We start from the raw sequence: 18,975 nt of genomic DNA, 5'->3' as shown, positions 1-18,975 counted from the left end.
CTATTATAAAAGAATACATTTTCTTTAAACAAATTTTTTTTTAAAATATTTTCTGGCTGGAATATCCATATTTTTTGCCAAAAATTAACTCTACTCACATCTCACTTATCCTAAATTACCCACAATGCACGTTTTCCAACTTTTTTTTTCTAAATTATTTTTCATTTAACTTATACCTAATACCTTTGAAAGTTATTTTGCTACATTTATCTTTCTTTGTGTGTAATTATATTTAAAAAAAAGAAAAGAAAACAAAAAGAAATTATCCATGTATGTTTTTTGCATTGTTTTCTCAAATCAGCTTCTTTTATAACAAATTTTCACTGAATTAATGTAAAACCTGGAGTATTAAATCAGTCAACTAAGGAAAATTTACATTTTTGAAATAAGTTATTCTTTGAATATTCTTGACTGGATTAGCCAAAAACTAGCTTAGCCCACATCTTAGATATCCTGAACTTATGTTAAAAGTTATTTTGCTTCATTTATGTTGCTTTATATGCAATTTTATTTAAAAAACAAAACAAAAACAAACAAACAAAAAAACAGTAGAATTTTTTCTTTTTGTGTTATTGTCAGAACAGTCTCTTTTATGACTAATTTTCACTAAATACATGTAAAATCTGGAACAAAAAGATTAATCAACCCTGAAGACTTACAAAGTTTATCTGAATACATTTTTATTTTTAATGTTTTGGCTGTTATTTAAGAACAGAGAACAGCAGTCTAAATAAATTGGAGAAGAGCTGTGCTGCAGTGGTTCATAGTGACGGCACACGTCAGGAACGTTGGCGTGTAATGTGCTAAAAATAGATTTTTATCTTTCCTTGTCACTCATATCAGGTGGTAGTTTGAATTTTACATCAAGCAGCAGGTCCAGAGGGCTTCAATCAAAGGCAGCTGGTTTCTTTAGTCAGTTCTTAAAGATACCTCACTCCAGTTCCAGAAACTTTTTTCCCCTATTGTGTTCAGAAATAAAGCGGCTTTAAAAGCCAGAAACAGAAATGCAGTTACCCTTATGCTAGCTCTTTATATTTACATCATGAAGATGAAGAAAATCCTCAGAAATCGAGTCTTATATATATATATATATATATATATATATATATATATATATATATATATATATATATATATATATATATATATATATATATATATATATATATATATATATATATATATATATATATATATATATATATATAAATAACAAATGGTAAAAGAAGGTTTTCTTTGATTGGAAAATAAATAAAGTCCAGCTCAAATGTAAAAAGAGGGTCTTAACCTAACTGGTAACAGACAACAATAAACAGCGAAATAAGCCTTATGTGTCGCAGAAGCTTGACAGTTTTGAGCTAATTGAGACTCAAATGTCAGAAAAATACACAAATGAGCCACAATATTACAGACTTGTGTGGAAGTCTGTGCTGAATATTCCTGAAGACTGGAAACACTGTTACTACCTGAAGTAAGAAATAAATAAATGTGCACATTTACAAGTGCAGTTCAAGTTTTAAGTGAACCTTTCATTGACTGTCCTGTCATTTCGTGCTATAGGTAAAACGTTACAACTATAAAGTTATATAGATGTAGGCACTGGAAAGTTAAGGAGTGCTGCTAAATGCTACAGCTTTAAAGAAATAAAGACTTCGTTAAGTGCACCACAGGGTGCTGCGGGTTTTTGGGTTATTCTGGCCCACAGAGGGTTGTAGAGAGAAGTGGCCACAACTTCAGGGAAGCCCACCTTAAGATGGAACGTACCATTGTTGTGTGTGTTGTAAGTCTATCATGAAGCATTTGTAGGGATATTATAAGAGGCACCAACTTATAACCACCAGGCAGAGGGCTGCATGGAGGTGCAGTGGTTAGCACTCATGCCTCACAGTGAGAAGGCCCTGGTTTGAACCCTGCCTGAGACCTTTCTGTGTGGAGTTTGCATGTTTTCTTCATGCATGCATATATTTTTCATTTTCTTCCCAAAGCCAAAAAGCATGCATCATGGGCGTATTTGTGGTCACTCTTTAGGTGTGTTTGTGGGAGGGATTGTGTGCCCTTTGACAGACTGGCAACCTTTCTTGGGGTGCAACCCGCTTTCGCCCAACAGTAGCCGGGAAAGCCTCCATCATCTACCAAGTGTGTTTATTTCTGTTGGTTGATTATTTTAGACTGATGTGAATGGGGACTGAATATAAACATAGGTAAATCAATGTGACCACAGAGTACAGACCTTTGTGGTCATTTTAATGTATATCGGACTCATTTACCCCTTTAAGGGCCCGTACGCACCGGGACGAATATTCGCCAGGCGTTATTCGCCAGCGTTTTTCGCCACGTTTTTTGTGTTCACACCCAGGCGATTTTTGCTGACGATGAGCCGAGTGAACATGCAATGTCATTCCCTGACATTAGATGGCGCTTAATGTAAAACAGAAAAACACCTGTACACAAGGTGGCGCTGCGCAACTTTACGCTTCTCAACGTCGCTTTTCACTTAGAAGAAGAGAGCGAGTATTTACGCGCTTGTCAGAATCATACAAAGAAAATATGAATATTTCAAGCACCAGTTGCTCCAACAGAAAGGCAGTTTTGTGTTTGAGCGCCCCCAAGTTGTGTTTTACTGTAACTTCAGAAGCTCCAGACACGTGTGCAAAAGCGCCATTCTCATTGGTCGAATAGATTTCGACGCGACGCGTCAAAAAAAACAAAAACAAACCCGAGGCGTTTTTTTTTTTGACGCTTTGACGCGTGGCGTTTTTTCACGTCGGTGTGCACACTCTCATTGGTGCCCTTTGTTTAGTCACGAGGCGTTAAACGTCGGCGAAAATCGCGCGCAAAATTCGTCCCGGTGTGTACGGGCCTTAACACTGTAGATGTCACCGGGGAGAGCATATTAACAAACGCCCTTTGAACTGTTCTGGCGATTAACGTAATTCCAGTGGATTTTGACGCAAAGAAAAGCAGCTTTGAGCTTTGCAGAAGAAAGTGTTCTCTGCGTCAGAATCCGTTGGAATTATGTTGATTGCGTAAATGATTGAAGAATTACAGTAGTTGGAAGAATGTCAACAATGGAACTAAAGCTGTAGTGTTTACATACTTTGAATTATCATCAACACTGCCATATCTCTGACTTTTTATGAAAGTAATGTAATTTCGCCGGATTTTAAAGAGGAGAAGAGCAGTGAAGTGCTTACGCAATCAACGTAAAGCATGAAATTCTGTCCTGGAAAAAAGCGGCTTTGCGCCGTTACACAACAGTTTACTAAACCAAAAAGCCGCTTTTCTCCTCATCAGAATTGGGTGATGAAGGTCGATCACGTAAACCGTCAAAGAGCGTGTACTATTTTGGTGTCGCCGGGAACATCGCCGATGTTAGCCCTTTAGCTCCGGTGTTTACATTATTTTTACGAACGTAACTCTTCAAACGTTTACGCAATTAACGTAAATCAGTAGATTTTGACATGAAGAAAAGCAGCGATGTGCAACACTTGATGTTAGTAAAGTGTTGCACACCGGTGCAAATCTGATTTGAAAAGCTGCCTATCTCTGCGTCAGAATCAGCTGATTCACGCTGATCGCGTAAGCCATCCAAGAGGTTGTGATTATTGTCCAATGTCCTTCACTACTCACTATATAGTGCACTATATAGAGCGTTCACCATTTTGTAGGGCTGTTCGAATCTACAATTCCAAAACCGAGTGCCCTAGAGATCTCCCAGAAGTCTTTGCAAAAAATCAGTGTGCATCGATGCTCACTAGATTGGTTAATACTGACCACAATGCTTTGTGTCTAAACAATTTGTGTGATGAAAAAATGGTATTTAAATGTATTTTTAAAAAAATAAAATATCAACGTTTTTATCTTTGGAAGTCAGTGGATTTATAAATGATTGTCACAAAACTCTCATATCAATGAGATTTTAACTTTGGGAAATAAATGACGTCATATTCGTCATTTAAAAAAGAAAATAAAAGTAGTGAGCACGGTGTCCGAATTGCTTTTAAAATCCAGGACACTACGTGTCCCCGCACTGTATAGTTTTTTAGTAGTCAGGGATCAAGGTGGGAATTTGGACCCAGCCAGAGTTATAGTACTTAAAAAAGCGCATTATTTAGGTGTTGCTAACCACATAACCAATGTTAAAAGGTTAAAGACAGTTTATTTTATTTGCAAAAAGGGACAGCATAAATGACAAACTCAGGGTTAAGGTGGACCAAAACTCCATCTAGTAGTTACTAGGAGAACTGACCTGTCTCCAGGTATTGTCAACACATTTAAACAAGTTTAAGGTTTGCTTTTTAGTGACAATCCTAATGTAGTTTGATGCCAAATGAAGCCCGAGTGTGTCTATTTAGGTCTAGAAATATTAGATAATTCAAACCACAATGAAAATTGATTTTTGCCTCTTCAAACGTCCCTGTTAAATAAAAGAGCTCTCAGCCTAATGCTCCTAGTTTGAAGTTGTTGTCTTTCTGTACTTCTCTTCAGAGAATTTGAAAAACATTTTTGGATGAAATAAAAGCCGTACTAGTGCTTAGTAAGCCAATTTGTGGCCTCCTGCTACACAGCTTGTCAGCTCCTACTTTTAGTCAAATTGGAAGCGAAGCATGTTTTTTTTTCCTTTTTTTATTGTGGGGTTTAAGTTTTTCCTTTTTTTCCTTCAGAAATAAGAAAAAAATGAAGGTTAGAAGGCAGCCTGTGGAAAACACAGCAAGAGAAAACAGTTCAATTTCAAAGCCTGAAACTCACACCACCCATCACCTCTCGCTTCGGCGAGGCCTTCAGTCTCCTCGCTCACAAGATAAGAAGCAATTATGTAACTCAGTCGAGCTGGAATCATGTTTTTTTGCTGCTGAGTGCTTGTCGTATTTAGATCAAAATGTCTCATTTTAATCACATCCCATAATTACTTTCTCTTCAGATTAAATTCCTCTATTCAAGGGAGACCATTCTATTCAGGAGCAATTGGATGAGTCTTATTAGCCCCCTGCAACTAAAGATGATGTTACCATGGAAACAAATTGTCCTGCTATCAATCACCGGATGCCTTGCAGGTAAGACGTCGTAGTACGTATTATTTTTCCATTTCGCTGCGCTGTGACTTGTTGTAATGATGGATGTCGTGTGTAACGCGCCGGCTAAAAATCTGTTTTCTGAAGTGCATTTATTACTGTAAAACACAATTTAAGAGTTTTTTTTTTACGTATAGTTTATGAAACTGGAAGACGTGGTGAATGAAAGTGGCTGTTCATAACCTCAGTGAACCGAGCAGACCGTGAAGGTCACGCTGATTAAGCTGCATTTTATTCATGTTCAGTTTCTCTAGACCCCATGTCTTTCCTATAGCATCTGTCAGGGACGACAGATTATTACCGGCGTCCAAATTTAGTTTTCACCAAAAATCTACCTTAATAAAGCCACCGACGGTAAACCTCAAGCAGGGACCAGGATGTCAGATGACATTGCATCTCCCAGAAAACGTTATTCAAATTGGCTCATGGGTAATTCACATGCTTCGCCCCAGGGAGTGGCATCCAAGCGCTCTCACCTTCCTGGCGGACGGGTGGTTCTAACAGGGCCTGGGTCTGCGCCTGTGGTTCTGTTTTTTGTTTTTTTTCCCCCCTCTCTGGGACGTGGCAGCAGCTGCAGCTCGGCGCATTCATTATCAGCCGCTGTCCTGGTGTGGCTTTTCAAAATAAACAGACAAGTTGGCGTCAGCGTCCTCGTCAGCAAGATCCGGCGGTTTGATTGTCATACGAAGCTAATTTCTCAATGTTTTTGTTTTGGATTCCTGTTGCAGGTTCGGACCACATGTAGAACCATGGTCCACCTGCTGAAATCAGCTGGCAGTGGGATATTAATTAGGCTTACTCTGGCAGTCTGTTGGCTCAGCTTTGATATAGCAGCAGATTGTGTTCCACATCCTTTCGATTTAGTCTGCTGGCAGATGAGTGCATCCTTATGGCCCTAATTAACTGGTGCATGTGCAGCACGACATGGATGTTCTGAAAATAAATGACTCGGCTTTATTCATCAAGCCTGTCATTTGGAAGTAGTCATTCATTACCGGAGAAAAAAACGGTTACGTGCAAACCGGTGGCTCTCACCAGTACAGCTGTGGATCGTTACTGAGGCGGCAATCCGGTCAACATCAACGACTCACAGATCAAAACCACCACTCTTATTATTTTGTAGATTATGTTTGAATGGTTGCTACAGAATTGTCTTTTAGCCAAGAACTCCAGTATCTCCGAAAGATTAGCAGTCAGTCGTGAACATTTACTGTATATGAAACCCCACCTGCATCGCATTCCTAATATGGAGTCAAAGTCCCATTGACTTCTGTTGAGAAATAAACAGTAATTACTTTATTATATTTGTCAGACTAACCATTTTTGCGATTTAACAGGTCCTTGCTGATCTGATTTTTTTTCATGATTTTTTTTCTGTAGTGCAACTATTTAAGTTAGAAACTGACCAATCAGATGCCTCAATAAGACTATGTGGTCTAACGTCCAAGGTTCTAAACATTCGACAGATTTCGTGTAACCCTGTTTCAGTGGTAGGGGTCTGGGCTTCCAATACGCAAAAGTGGTTGCCGTGGAAACGCTTACCCTTACAATTCGTACCATTAATTACTGACAGACATCGTCTGGCTCCGATGTGGTGGCATCCATATGGTGAAAAAATGGCAACTGAGTTAGTTAGGGCCTTTCTTTTTTATTTTAATGGATGACATCACACACACTCCGTCCAGCTTTTATATACAGACATTGGTTGTGGCGTATCTATTTTTTATCATCAAAGAGAGAAACCTCCCAGCTTCGTGTGACCAAACTCTCTGTGCACTCTCTCCAGCCTGTACGGAGGATGTCATATTTCAAGGGCCAAGATGGAGGACGGAGCCAAGTGACCTCATTTTATCCATCAACTCCCCAGACCATCAGGCCACCCTCACCTGTGAGGCCGAGGGGAGCCCGCAGCCGCAGTACAGGTGAGCCCACCCCGAAAACCCACTTTCTCGTACGGAAATCAAAGAAAAAGCCGGCTGGTATCTTCAAAACCTGGTCATGGCTGCTCCAGGGAGAGATAAGGAAGCTTCACAGAGGGAATGCTAAATGAGGCTTTCAGTTCTAATAGAATAAAGCTTATCTGCATTTTGCCGCGCTGGATTTGTGTGTATGCAGCTGAGGATGAGTAAGGTTACCTTTGATAACGAAAAGTTTTAACCCTTGTGTTGGGTAAAGATGATGATTAATAAATGAGGACCTGGCTCAGGAAGGCATTCATGGAGAATGGACATTCCAGGGGCTCATTTGCTTCACCAGCGCTTTGATATCTTTTGGTCTTTTTCCAGCCGGCGGATGGGGGAGCTCGCCTTGTTTTTTGTTTTTTTTTTTGTTCCTGGTAGATTGTGTTTCGCAGCTTGGTCAGCACCGTACTTGCACAGCAAGCAGAGTAAAGAGGCAATAACCTTGTGAGTGACATTCTGTTAAATGCTTGCATTTCCTATAACATGGCTGTACTGGAAACACCACAGAGGCTCGGTTGGTGCTGTGTGTGTGGATCATAATACCCGAATCTGGAGGAGGCACACATGGTTACTCCATCAGACGGTTAAAGCCCATTGCCGAAGACGATGTAAAGTTTTCCCTTCCGGATTGTGATGATGGCGCGTACGATAACCTAGGGCGTTCCTGTCAGGGGGATCTGTGGTTGAGCCTCCTCTTGGGCAAGCTGCGCTGGGACCAGTGTCATGAGGGCTACCATGTTGGGAACGTCAACACCGATCAATGTTTATGAATGCTAGTTCAAATTAAACACAGTGTATGGTAGGTAGGGTTCACTTTGTATCACCGCTTCAACCTAGGAATGCCACAATTCACTTTCCCCACGATTTGGTTCAAACCGCGATACTTGGGTGACGGTTTTGTTTCGATATTTGATTTTTGGATTACAAAACAACAACAACAAAAAACATAAAACAAAAGGAAAAATCATTTTTTTACTTGCTAATAAACAGACAATGTAAATATACTAGTAAATATTCACTTACCCACGATTCGATATAATGGTATGATATTGATAGGTAAATTTGCCTATCAATAGACTTTGGCCTGTTAGCAAAAATGTATCAAAAAAAATAATCGAGAATTGTGGCATCCCTTGTTAAAACCTCTTATTTTATTTCATATTTAATATTTAAGACAACTGTATGGTGGGATTTTTCTTCTCTTTTTTGGCACTATACGGTATTAACTCGTTTATTGTGGGAGTTGTGTTCTAAAGATAAATGTTTTCACAATAATTTGTTTAGGCTTTAAAACTCCTCACTACACACTTTGTACATTTTTCTCACACATGCATGAACATTTTCACTCTTTCCTCTCTTGTTTAAAGTTCAAACCTTTGTAGAAAAATGAGTCAAGTATTAGAAATAAAAATAAAAATCGGCTCGCAATCTAAGATTGATCCAGAAAGTAGAACGCAGTCTGTACAGTTTTTAGATTGATTGACAAGGTCTAGAGCCAATCAGGATACAAAACGTACTTCACTGTTAAAAAAAAAAAGAAAAAGCAAAATTGCAAGGGACCACTATACTTTTCTGGGGGTTTAGGGGCGTGTTTACTTGATTTGCAGGTGGGTTGGTGGGGGTTGACCAACTTTGGGACGTTGTTGAGTTGGTTGGACTGGACTGGACCAATGTGCCCGACCCACTTGAGACTTTTTTTTTTCGCCTTTCAGAAGCCTTTTGGGTGAGGTTAGACGTTATCCATCCTACAGCTACTTTTCAGCTGCAGTAGGGGTGTATAGCAGGGGTGACAACAATTAACTCAATCACACAGAGATCTGGCATTCATTTTCACCATAAACGACCTTGCCGGCTAACGTGACTAAGATTAAACTCCCAACCTGCTGGTTACAAGCCAGTGCAGTCTGCTCTGCTCCACTGCTCGGGGTGGGGGGTGGGGGGATCATGGCTTTAATAAATCCTATGCTCACTAATTCTGCCTTTTCGGAGGCTTCAGTTTCAGTTTGTTGAAAGAAAAAAAAAGAGGAAGGCACTTAGCTGATGCTGCCAGTGTTCTTTTAGGTCAGCCGCTCCGCTGCTCCGAGTCACTGACCTTAATAATGAATCGGAACAGAGAGTTAAGCCAAGTTTGAAAAGGAAAAAAACTGTTGATTTTTGAGCTATCCACCTCTTCAAGTTATAAACTTACACTTTAACACACTGCAGTTTGCCTTCTCGGTTAAAGTTGTTTTAAATACCGTACTTTTCTCACAATAAGAGTGCCTTATAAATGGATTCATTCTGGTTGTGGTTACTAATGTCAAAGTGATTTTTAGAGGTACACGGCACTCTGTCAAAATGTTTGGTTGAATGTTAGAGGTATTGTGAATGCACTGACAGGGCTAACATGTAAAAGTGTTGGACTGTGGTTTTTTTGTGCGTTACTATCAAGATTTAGGGTTAGCATAGTCTCAGTAACCTTTAGTGGTATCAATCTATCTTTCTATGTGTTGCAAACAAGGTTGGGAATTATATTGTGAATAAGCAAACACAGCTAAAATGTAGTTTTGTTGGACTGTGTTTTTTTTTTGCAATTTACTAATAAGGTTAGGAGTTAGCATAATTACGTTTGTTTTAGTGGCATTGGTTGTTATGTTTTTTTAATGTATTGCAAATATGGTTGGGAATTATGGGTATTATGAACATGATAATGCAGCTAACATATAACGTTTCAGACTGGATTTTTTTACATGTTACTATCAAGGTTGGGAGTAGGCGTTTTATGTTTTAGTGGTATCAGTCTGTTTCCTTTAAGTGTGGCGAGCATGATTGGGAATTAGAAATACTGGAAATACGCTAACGTGGCTAACATATAGAGGTATCGAGCTGTGTTTTATTCTTTGTTATTATCAAGATTTGGAGTTAGTGTAGTCACTGTGTGTCACAGTAACATTTGGTGGTATCAATCTGTCTTTTTATAAGTTGGAAACAAGGTTGGTAATTACAAGTATTGTAAATGCGCTAAAACGACAAACATTTCTAATGTGGCTAACGAGTAGTGCGTTACAAACAAGTTCAAGAGTTACTGTAAACACAGAAGTCTGACCAACTGCCAGACTTGTCTTGCTTAATCCACCTTAGAGTTGGTGCACCTTATATATGACTATAAAAAGACTGTACATTGACGGTGCGCCTTATAACTTGGTGTAATTTATTGTGTGGAAATGATGGTAATCCTTTTCGGGTTTTCATCCATTTTTATGACATTGATTATTCTTAACTTCCATGAAGATGCTTTTCTTTTTTTCTTCATTTTTTTTTAAATTTTGATCTCCCTAAAATGAGAAAAGTGCTATTTTTCTCCCCAATACCTAAATGCGAAGCTCGGATTGTTCGACCTGGCTGACAGAGATGGCTTCAGGGAGTCGTGGTCGTGCTGTGAGTCACTGGAGTGTGCTGTCCTCTACTCTGCAAATGAGCAGCATTTGTGTGATTAGTCACACCGAGCAACAGGGAGTTAAAGGCATTTAAATTGCCACAGCTTCTGTAAATAAACACCTTAACAAATGTATTTTATCTAGACACAAAAAAATAGTTTCTTGCATTCTGAATTTGTTATGGCTGACGTTTAATTTACCTTCTAGAAAGTGCCTTTATTCCATAAAAATACCAGAGTAAAAAAGTCACTGTGGGATATTTAGCCTTTACTCCAAGCCCATGTGTATTTGCTTGTCTTTATAAGTGAAGGAAAAAAACCATGGAGTCAAAATGTGATGGTCTCTGAATGATGGATCCACTGACCCAGTCATGACCCTTCAACCCATTCTTGCAACCCGGTAACGGCGCAGCCAGGTCCACCCTGAATTCTGCTTTTTGCTTATTAGCCGTGTGAAGCACACATATCTCAGCGGTAGCCGCAAGAATGACAGCCTGAATTCATCAAGTAGCACAAGAAAGGAGGTCCAATTCTTCTTTAATTATCTCCCTGAGGGTTGGATCTCACTGGGTGGTTACAACTCGCAATTAGTTGGAGACACGGAAGACGGAAAAAATGCCTCATGCCCAACTGTTGTTGCACATGCTTTGATGAAGTATTTCTGAATGAAAATGTGGCGTAACGTATTGGGGCATTCAAAATTATGGTGACAGAACAGCAGGATCACTGAGAACATCAGTGATTTCCGTCAACGGTCAATGCAGTTGAATTAATTTGATTTTTTTTAGAATTTGAAGTTTCTTTGATGTGGCATTTTCTTGAAATTGGCAGAAAATGCAATGCAGAAAATCACGTCAAAACATTTAGTACTTAGACATTATGTCTAAGTGTCATTATGTCACTAAGATCAGAAAAATATTTAACAGTAGAAACACCAAAACTTTATAATGCTGATGTAAATACTGTAAACAACATAACTAGATATGAATGTTCAAATGTTATTTAAACTCCACTCTCGCACACTCAGCTCACACTACTGGTGCTGTTTTAAAAAAAGAAAACTGACAACATTTTACAAACCCAAACAACTACTCACATGATAAAAAGACAAATACAACAACTTCATCAACCCAACTTAACCATAACTACTAATTAGTAAAGAACAGCAACATAAAATGTGAATTCCCACAATGCACCCCAATATTAAGTTTCTGAATATTTTAAATTGGTGTGACCATAACTGTTAACAGAGATATTTGCTGTTCCAAGTGTTTTTTCCATTGCGATATTAGTATATTTTTAACTACAGGTTAGCATAACACCATTGTAACACATTTCTTTCTAGGTTTTTATCTCTTTCGGTAATCAAGGACACCTTGACAGAAAACGCTCAAAAGGAAAATGTTACAATCGAATTATGCATGACAACAAAGTTATAGCAATGACATTTAAATTGAGCACAGAAAGGAAAAACTGTCTACAGTATGTTAGCTGAAATCCAGAAAAGGAAAAACACGGTAGCTAAAATTCCAAAAGCGGAACAACATGTATAAAATCCAAAAAAAAAAAAATCCAAAAGAAAAAAATGAATTTAGCTATAATTGGTAAGAAAGAAAAAAACATGAGCAAAAACATGAGCAAAAGCAAATTTCAAAAAAATTCAAAACACTAAAATAAAAAAAATAGAAACAAAAAGATGTTACTAACAAAATTGTAAATACGTTGAAAATACATTAGCTAAAAGTGCAAAATAGGAAAAACACGTTGGCCAAAATCCACAAAAAAAATACATTTGTCAAAATTCAATAAAGGGAAAAACATGTTAGCTACCCCCCCATGTTACTTTTTGTATCAAAACTTTAACTGTGACATATGTGCTTATGCATTTTATGTATGTGATGATTAAAAAAAAAGTTTGCGTTGTGTTTCCTCCACTTTATGCAGATCTTTTCTTTTGCTTTTCCGTAACACCTCCCTGCTCTTCTCACTGCCAACGGAAACACCGACAGTTCCTGAGTTGACAAATTGTCTATGGTAGCGCCGGAGCTGGCCCCGGAGCTCTGAGCTCTGCCTTATGAATACACCTGTCAGTGTGTTTACTGTGAATGCGCTGTAACACAGGATCCAGGGCGCAGCAGCTGACTCAAATGTGGGAATGAAAAAGAGCTCTGCTTGGAGTTTTCTGATATTCATCTGAGTTCAGGTGACAGAGACAAAAAACGGAGCAGGAAGCAGTGAAATCTGAAGATTTATTCGTTTATTTTTGGATCAGTTTAGCTTGACATTGTAATTATGTGGTCCATAGCCACATTTTACATTCATGATTCCTGGGGAGCAGACAGATCAACTCTTTTATAACTCCCTAGATATTTGATGGATATGCATTTATTTATGTAATTTTCTCTGATCGTAGACTTCAATATTTATGGACTAAAATGTCAGAATAAAGACCATAATGTAATCCTAGTAATTATTAATTTTATGATTATTTCTATCAAAAAAAGAAAGTGCTTTACACCCCACAGTTTGTTGAATGTTAATTTGTTAAAATTTAAACTTTAAGTTTGCACTAGTCCAACCCCTCTCTAGGGACTGAGTTTCAGAGCCCAGGCTATGTGTGGAGGTGAGCCCGACTATATCTAGACGGTATCTCTCAACCTCTCGCACCAGCTCAGGCTCCTTCCCTCCCAGAGAGGTGACATTCCATGTCCCAAAAGCCAGGTTCCATGATCGGGGTACGGGCCGCCGAGGCACCCGCCCTCGACTGCCACCCAAACCACATTGCACCGGCCCCTTTTGAGGTCTCCCACGGGTGGTGGGCCCATGGGAGAGTGGTCCCACGTCGCTCCTTCGGGCTGTGCCCGACCGGGGCCCGTGGGAAGGGCCCCGGCCACCAAGCGCTCGCCTGCGAGCCCCGACCCTGGGCCTGGCTTCAGAGCGGGGCCCCGGTGACGCCAATCCGGGCGACGTAATCGGGTCCTTGTTCTGTCTTATCATAAGGGGGTTATGATAAGACCCCCAAGCTACCTTTCTCCGGTTTGACCGGAGAAAGGTAGCTTGCCATCTCTCGGTGGGTGGAGTGTCCTTGCCCAAGGTGGAGGAGTTTAAATACCATGGGGTCTTGTTCACGAGTGAGGGAAGATCGGAGCGTGAGATCGACAGGCGGAGCGGAGCGGCGTCCGTAGTTATGCGGTCGCTCTATCGGTCCGTCGTGGTGAAGAGAGAGCTGAGCCGAAAAGCAAAGCTCTCAATTTACCGGTCGATCTACGTTCCAGTACTATCCTATGGTCATGAGCTATGGGTCATGACCGAAAGAACGAGGTCCCGAATACAAGCGGCTGAAATGAGCTTCCTCCGTAGGGTGGCTGGGCGCTCCCTTAGAGATAGGGTGAGAAGCTCGGTCACCCGCGGGGAGCTCGGAGTAGAACCGCTTCTCCTCCACATCGAAAGGAGCCAGTTGACTGGCTCGGGCATCTAGTCCGGATGCCCCCGGGACGCCTCCCTGGAGAGGTGTTCCGGGCATGTCCCACTGGGCGGAGACCCAGGACACGCTGGAGAGACTACGTCTCTCGGCTGGCCTGGGAACGCCTCGGGGTCCCCCCAGAGGAGCTGGAGGAAGTGGCTGGGGTGAGGGAAGTCTGGGCATCTCTGCTCAGTCTGCTGCCCCCGCGACCCGGTCACGGACAAGCGGAGGAAGATGGATGGATGAAGTTTGCACTATTTATAAAAGAGTTGTTAAAATCAATGGGGGAAATAGATTTTTACTCTCACAATCAGTAAAAATAAGAACAGCATGGAAAGGTGTAATAAATATTTTTGTAAATAACCTCTGAAAAGAAGAACAAATTGACTTAAAATGAACATCAAAAAACTTTTCCCACTCCTTTTTTGGTCCACTTGCTCTAAAATAATTACTTCAAGAAGTGGATTGATATTTTTGGAACTGTTGAAGGGTTTTTCCAAATGCTAATCTTGAAATCAACATTAGCCCTTTAGAAAAAAGTAAATAATAATTTTGCAATAACTACAAATGTTTTGTCATAGTTAGGGTCTCCGGTGTTGCTGCAGTTAAAAGCAGTTTTGAATTTATTCTGGACAGGTCAAATATCATGAAAATCTCTTTATTTTTAGCAAAATTTCCCAAAACATATTTGTGAAGTTGCAAAACTGCCAAAATAAATGTATTATCGGAAGTTATAAAAAGGTTGCAGTTTTAAGCACCATATTTTTTTGGAGTAGAGGCAAACTTAAAATCATTTAATTTTCCCCAAAGTTGACAATATGGCAATAGTATGGCAATGTTCCATATGCTAAGCTTTAGGTAAGGGCTTACGCAAATAGATCATCAAATCATCAAATGATCGTCTAGAAATGAAAAATAAAGGGAAGTAAAAAGAACCTTTACACCTTTGTTGCTAAAGGTTTAGTCACACCTGTACGGGGGTTGACCTGTACGAGTGCCGTGTGTTTCAGGGTTGTCCAGGTCCATACGGTGTAATAGACAGGAGAATAAGGATTTCGAGGGAGCGCAGGTGTGTCTTGCAGTTCTCTTAAGGCTCCTATGGCTACCTAAGGTATGTCATAAAAATAGAGTATACAATTGTTGTGCTTGCTGTAAATGTATCTTGACCTATAATGCAAAAATAATGTAATTTGCACCCACTTATGGCGTATGGTTGATGATGTCATGTTGTTTCCACTGAGCGGTCTGGTCCACGCTGGTATTTTTAGTGTTTCTATTATAAAATGGACCCATTAAGCTGGACCAGACCTTACTATATTTTGGCCCCCATTGGTTGTAGGTTCCATATAAAAATAGAACGGACCGCTTAAGGCGGAGCTACTGATGAAACCTGTTGATTGGCTGAAGGTCACTGTGACAAAAGAAATCTCCAAGAAAGCAGCTTTATTTTTTTTCGATTCCTGCAATCTTCTCTCAAACAACATTACATGCTTTGTATAAATGCAGTACAAAAGAGATGTTGGATGACCTCCTTTGGTGTTGCTGTCAGCTTCACCCCGCATGTGCCGCGACCGCCTAATTTTGAGTGAAAACGCTCACCTAAATTGCATGGACCATTCTAAACTGTACCAGACCGCTCAGTGGAAATACCATACCCTTACGCCGCACGCAAATGGCTAGTAAAGTGTGTGTATTGGCTCCTTATTGACCGTGCACGAATGCTGCACGCACAAAATGTGCACGTGATACAAAAGTGCCCATTGAAAGCCCATAGGGTGCTCACACAAACTACTCTCTGATTGTCTAGTTTCTGAATTGCTAACATTCAGGCAGCATGCAAGGAGCCCAAATTATTTGCTGAACATCATTTATGGGCTACTAGCACAATCCACAGGATTTGCAGGGGTAAAAATAATGAAAAACAAATACAACACACCTCTGTCCCACATATTTCATGCTTACTTATTCTTGCGTGCTGTTTTTGTGTTCTCTATGACCTGTTAATCTACCAGGATAGATGCTGGTAGAAAAAAAAGGGCATAAGCACTTTCACTCTACAGGCTCACCGAGTGGCCTACGACCTTGTAGTTTCATGCAGGCTGCCTTTGCGCCCTGTACAGGTTTGCCTATTTTTACCGCCGGCTTACAACCCGTATACGCCCGTCAGGGTAGCTATGATTAAGGCTTTAAGGAAAACTTGAAAATCTACTTTAAGAAAATGACCTGAAATTTAAAACCACAGAGAGATCAGCCTTGTAAAAAAAATGGCATCGTTGCCACGGACCATCACCTTCAAAGAGGCTGCCAATGCAAATCACGATGTGGCTCCCCTGCCAATTTTTTTCTTTGTGATTAAATCTTGAGTTAACATAACCTATCGCTATAATGTCAAACTGTGGTTTATTAGTGGCTCGGGCTGCTCAGGGGCTGGAAGAGGCTCGGTGGGAACGACGGTGAGGGCCGTTTTGACAGTCCTCTCAACTTTAACAAATGGCACTGCGCCTGCCTGCATAAAGCACTGGGGGACACATGTGGTGTTAAAAAGGGGGAAAATTCCCCTTCATTGATAGATACACCTATATGTGCATCAACACACCAGCAGTGATGGATAGATGCAAGATTTTCTTTCCTTTTTTTGTAGAAATACAACAGTGATAACTTGTTAGTTATGATTGTTAGAGAGACTTTGTTAGAATTTCTGCTTGACTGTGTGTGTGTGTGTGTGTGTGTGTGTGTGTGTGTGTGTGTGTGTGTGTGTGTGTGTGTGTGTGTGTAAGAGAGAGTGCTGACTGCTCTGTCTGAGCTCCTACGGCCTTGGGAAAGCCAGGTGATCCAGTGCTGCGGCTGTACAATCCCAAGTCTATTTGATGAGGAGACCTCATACAAAATTTATGGGAACCTCAAGGTCACGAGCAGTTCAAACAGAGCATGCTCAGACCAGCGCGCTCGCCTGGACCTAGTCTGACTTACAGTAAGCTCCTCTCTTAGTGTGTTTGACTGCAGGCTGACATTCAGATCTCAGCTTTCTGTTTGACTTTAAATGGATCACAGAGTCCACGACGACATAACTGCTGTTGTTATCAGGGTGGGGTAATTGGATTTGATTTTTATTTTCTTGAAGTGTCACTGATGAAAATTTTCCTTTTGGTCCTTTTAAACATGTTACCGTTGCATTTTTCTCATGATGGCGGACACATGACAAAAAATGAAGCTAAAAATTGCATTTCTAAGTATTTCTTTATTTAAATCACTGTGAATCAGGAGCAGATAAAAAATTCAGCTTGAAAAAGATCATATAGAAAATATAGATAGTGCAAATATTGCTCGCCATTTTCGTTGCACCAGTAATGTTATGTTGGGGTTGTGAAGGATTGTAAGGTAGTGGGGGAGGGTGTAAACAGAGATATATCATCATCATCATATATCTAATAGTAAAAGGTGTCAAGAGTAGTTTATTATTAGAATCCCATAAATAACTTATTCTCATCTTTAGCTGTGACTAGTAGCTGTTCAGAATAAAAGTATATGACTGCATTTATATGCATTGAAATTGGACTCCACTGCTTTTGTCATGTTTAGATTCTATAGTAAAGGGAGCCATGTTCAAATGGAATTTCTTGTATTTTTAATTCAAGTAAATCTGCTGCAGCAGGAAGATCTTATTTGACATGGGGTATTTTATTTTGAAAGGAACTTGTACGTGCAAGGGAAAACTTTTACACAGTGAAAATTATAACTGTTATTATTTAGACATTGTAAATATTTAAAAGCAACATTTCAATGGTTTATTGGCCACAGAAACATAAATAAAGTGTTTTGGGTTTTTTTCAAACTGGGAGGTGGGACTATTGATGCTAAAGTCAGTTCAGTCGCCAATTTTCTACAATACAGATGTAGCGTTATTGGAACCACCAGTAAGCAGTGAGCTGGTCTGAGTCAACATTTCCATGGCAACTACTCTCGTCAATCAGGTGTGATCTTGTTGAAAGGCAACACACCCCTACGACTTGAACGCGGGTTTGGGAGAATCTGTGAAACATTTTGAATGTTTGACCTGAGGCCATGTACTGTTATCAGGGCATCTGATTGGTCAGTTCATAACTTGAAAAACTTGCAAGAAAGAAAAAATCGGAAGAAAATGTTAAAAAATAGTAATATTTCTTCTAATAAATGTAATGACTGAGTAATAGTAATTATTTCTCTATTTCTCTGGGTTTTGGTCAATAAAAAACTGGACCAAAAGGCTCTTTAAATATTAACTGTTGCAGACCCCCTACTCTTAGTTCACCATATTTGCATATAGGTCACGCTAATCTTTTAAAGGTTTGTTTTGTTGGGTTTTTGTTGGTTTTTGCCCAAAATACAAAAGACGTTTTGGACTTCTGCATCAAATTTATTCACTTTCAATGGGGAAAAAAAGCCAAAAAAATGTTTGAAGCTTACACAAAAGAGGTGGAAATGAGTTTCCTCCATGGGGGGATTTTGCAGCATCTGTACGTCTGGGACTTTTGCAGCTGTATTGAGTATCAGGTGTTTGATGAAGCAGCTTTTTAAAAAAAATTTTTATTTTATTTTATTCCAAGGCTCCCACAGATGAGACTCCGGCTCATCCCATTTTCTCAGCTGAAATCAATTATGGGAACATTTGCACCTGGTGGAAAATGAAGAGGCACATTTTTTAGCAAATGAACAATATTCAAAGAGTGGGGCTGACAGCTGTGAGAAAGCACCCCATTACACACACAGTTCTCCTTCGGTGTCCCTTTGGTATAAAGAGGTTACAGCTGCCTCATAGAGGTGCGACATGCAGTTTGTTCCACGAAAGGTCCTTTTTGTGCATTTTGTAATGTTTCTTTTTGTTTCATCGCTGGTTATGATGAATTAATTACACACAAAAAAAAAGGTCAATGCAACAAACTGCAATTTGTCCAGGAATTGGTCATTCTTGCAACCAAAAATTTGACAATATTTAGACATAATACAACATCTGGTAACAACCCTCTGGCTTTAAGCTTGTGGTGTTACCTAAAAGCTCTTGCAAGGCAAGTTTACTTGTTTAGTGCA

The 18,975-nt window shown here is 39.8% G+C and overlaps 1 protein-coding gene across 1 annotated transcript in view; it reads left to right on the top strand.

The window, feature by feature from the left end:
* cntn3b (contactin 3b) overlaps positions 1-18,975 on the top strand; it is an 87,588-nt gene that overhangs the window by 11,382 nt on the left and 57,231 nt on the right. The window contains exons 2-3 of the mRNA XM_020703382.3: positions 4,922-5,054; positions 6,859-6,994. Of these exons, the coding sequence (XP_020559041.1) occupies positions 4,970-5,054; positions 6,859-6,994 (221 nt within the window). The 5' untranslated portion in view covers positions 4,922-4,969. The remainder of the gene's footprint in view (positions 1-4,921; positions 5,055-6,858; positions 6,995-18,975) is intronic.

This window comes from Oryzias latipes, chromosome 5 (assembly GCF_053564925.1).
Source record: "Oryzias latipes strain Hd-rR chromosome 5, Olatipes_Hd-rR_3.1".
Lineage (NCBI taxonomy): Eukaryota > Metazoa > Chordata > Actinopteri > Beloniformes > Adrianichthyidae > Oryzias > Oryzias latipes.
This window is presented reverse-complemented; position numbering and strand designations above follow the sequence as displayed.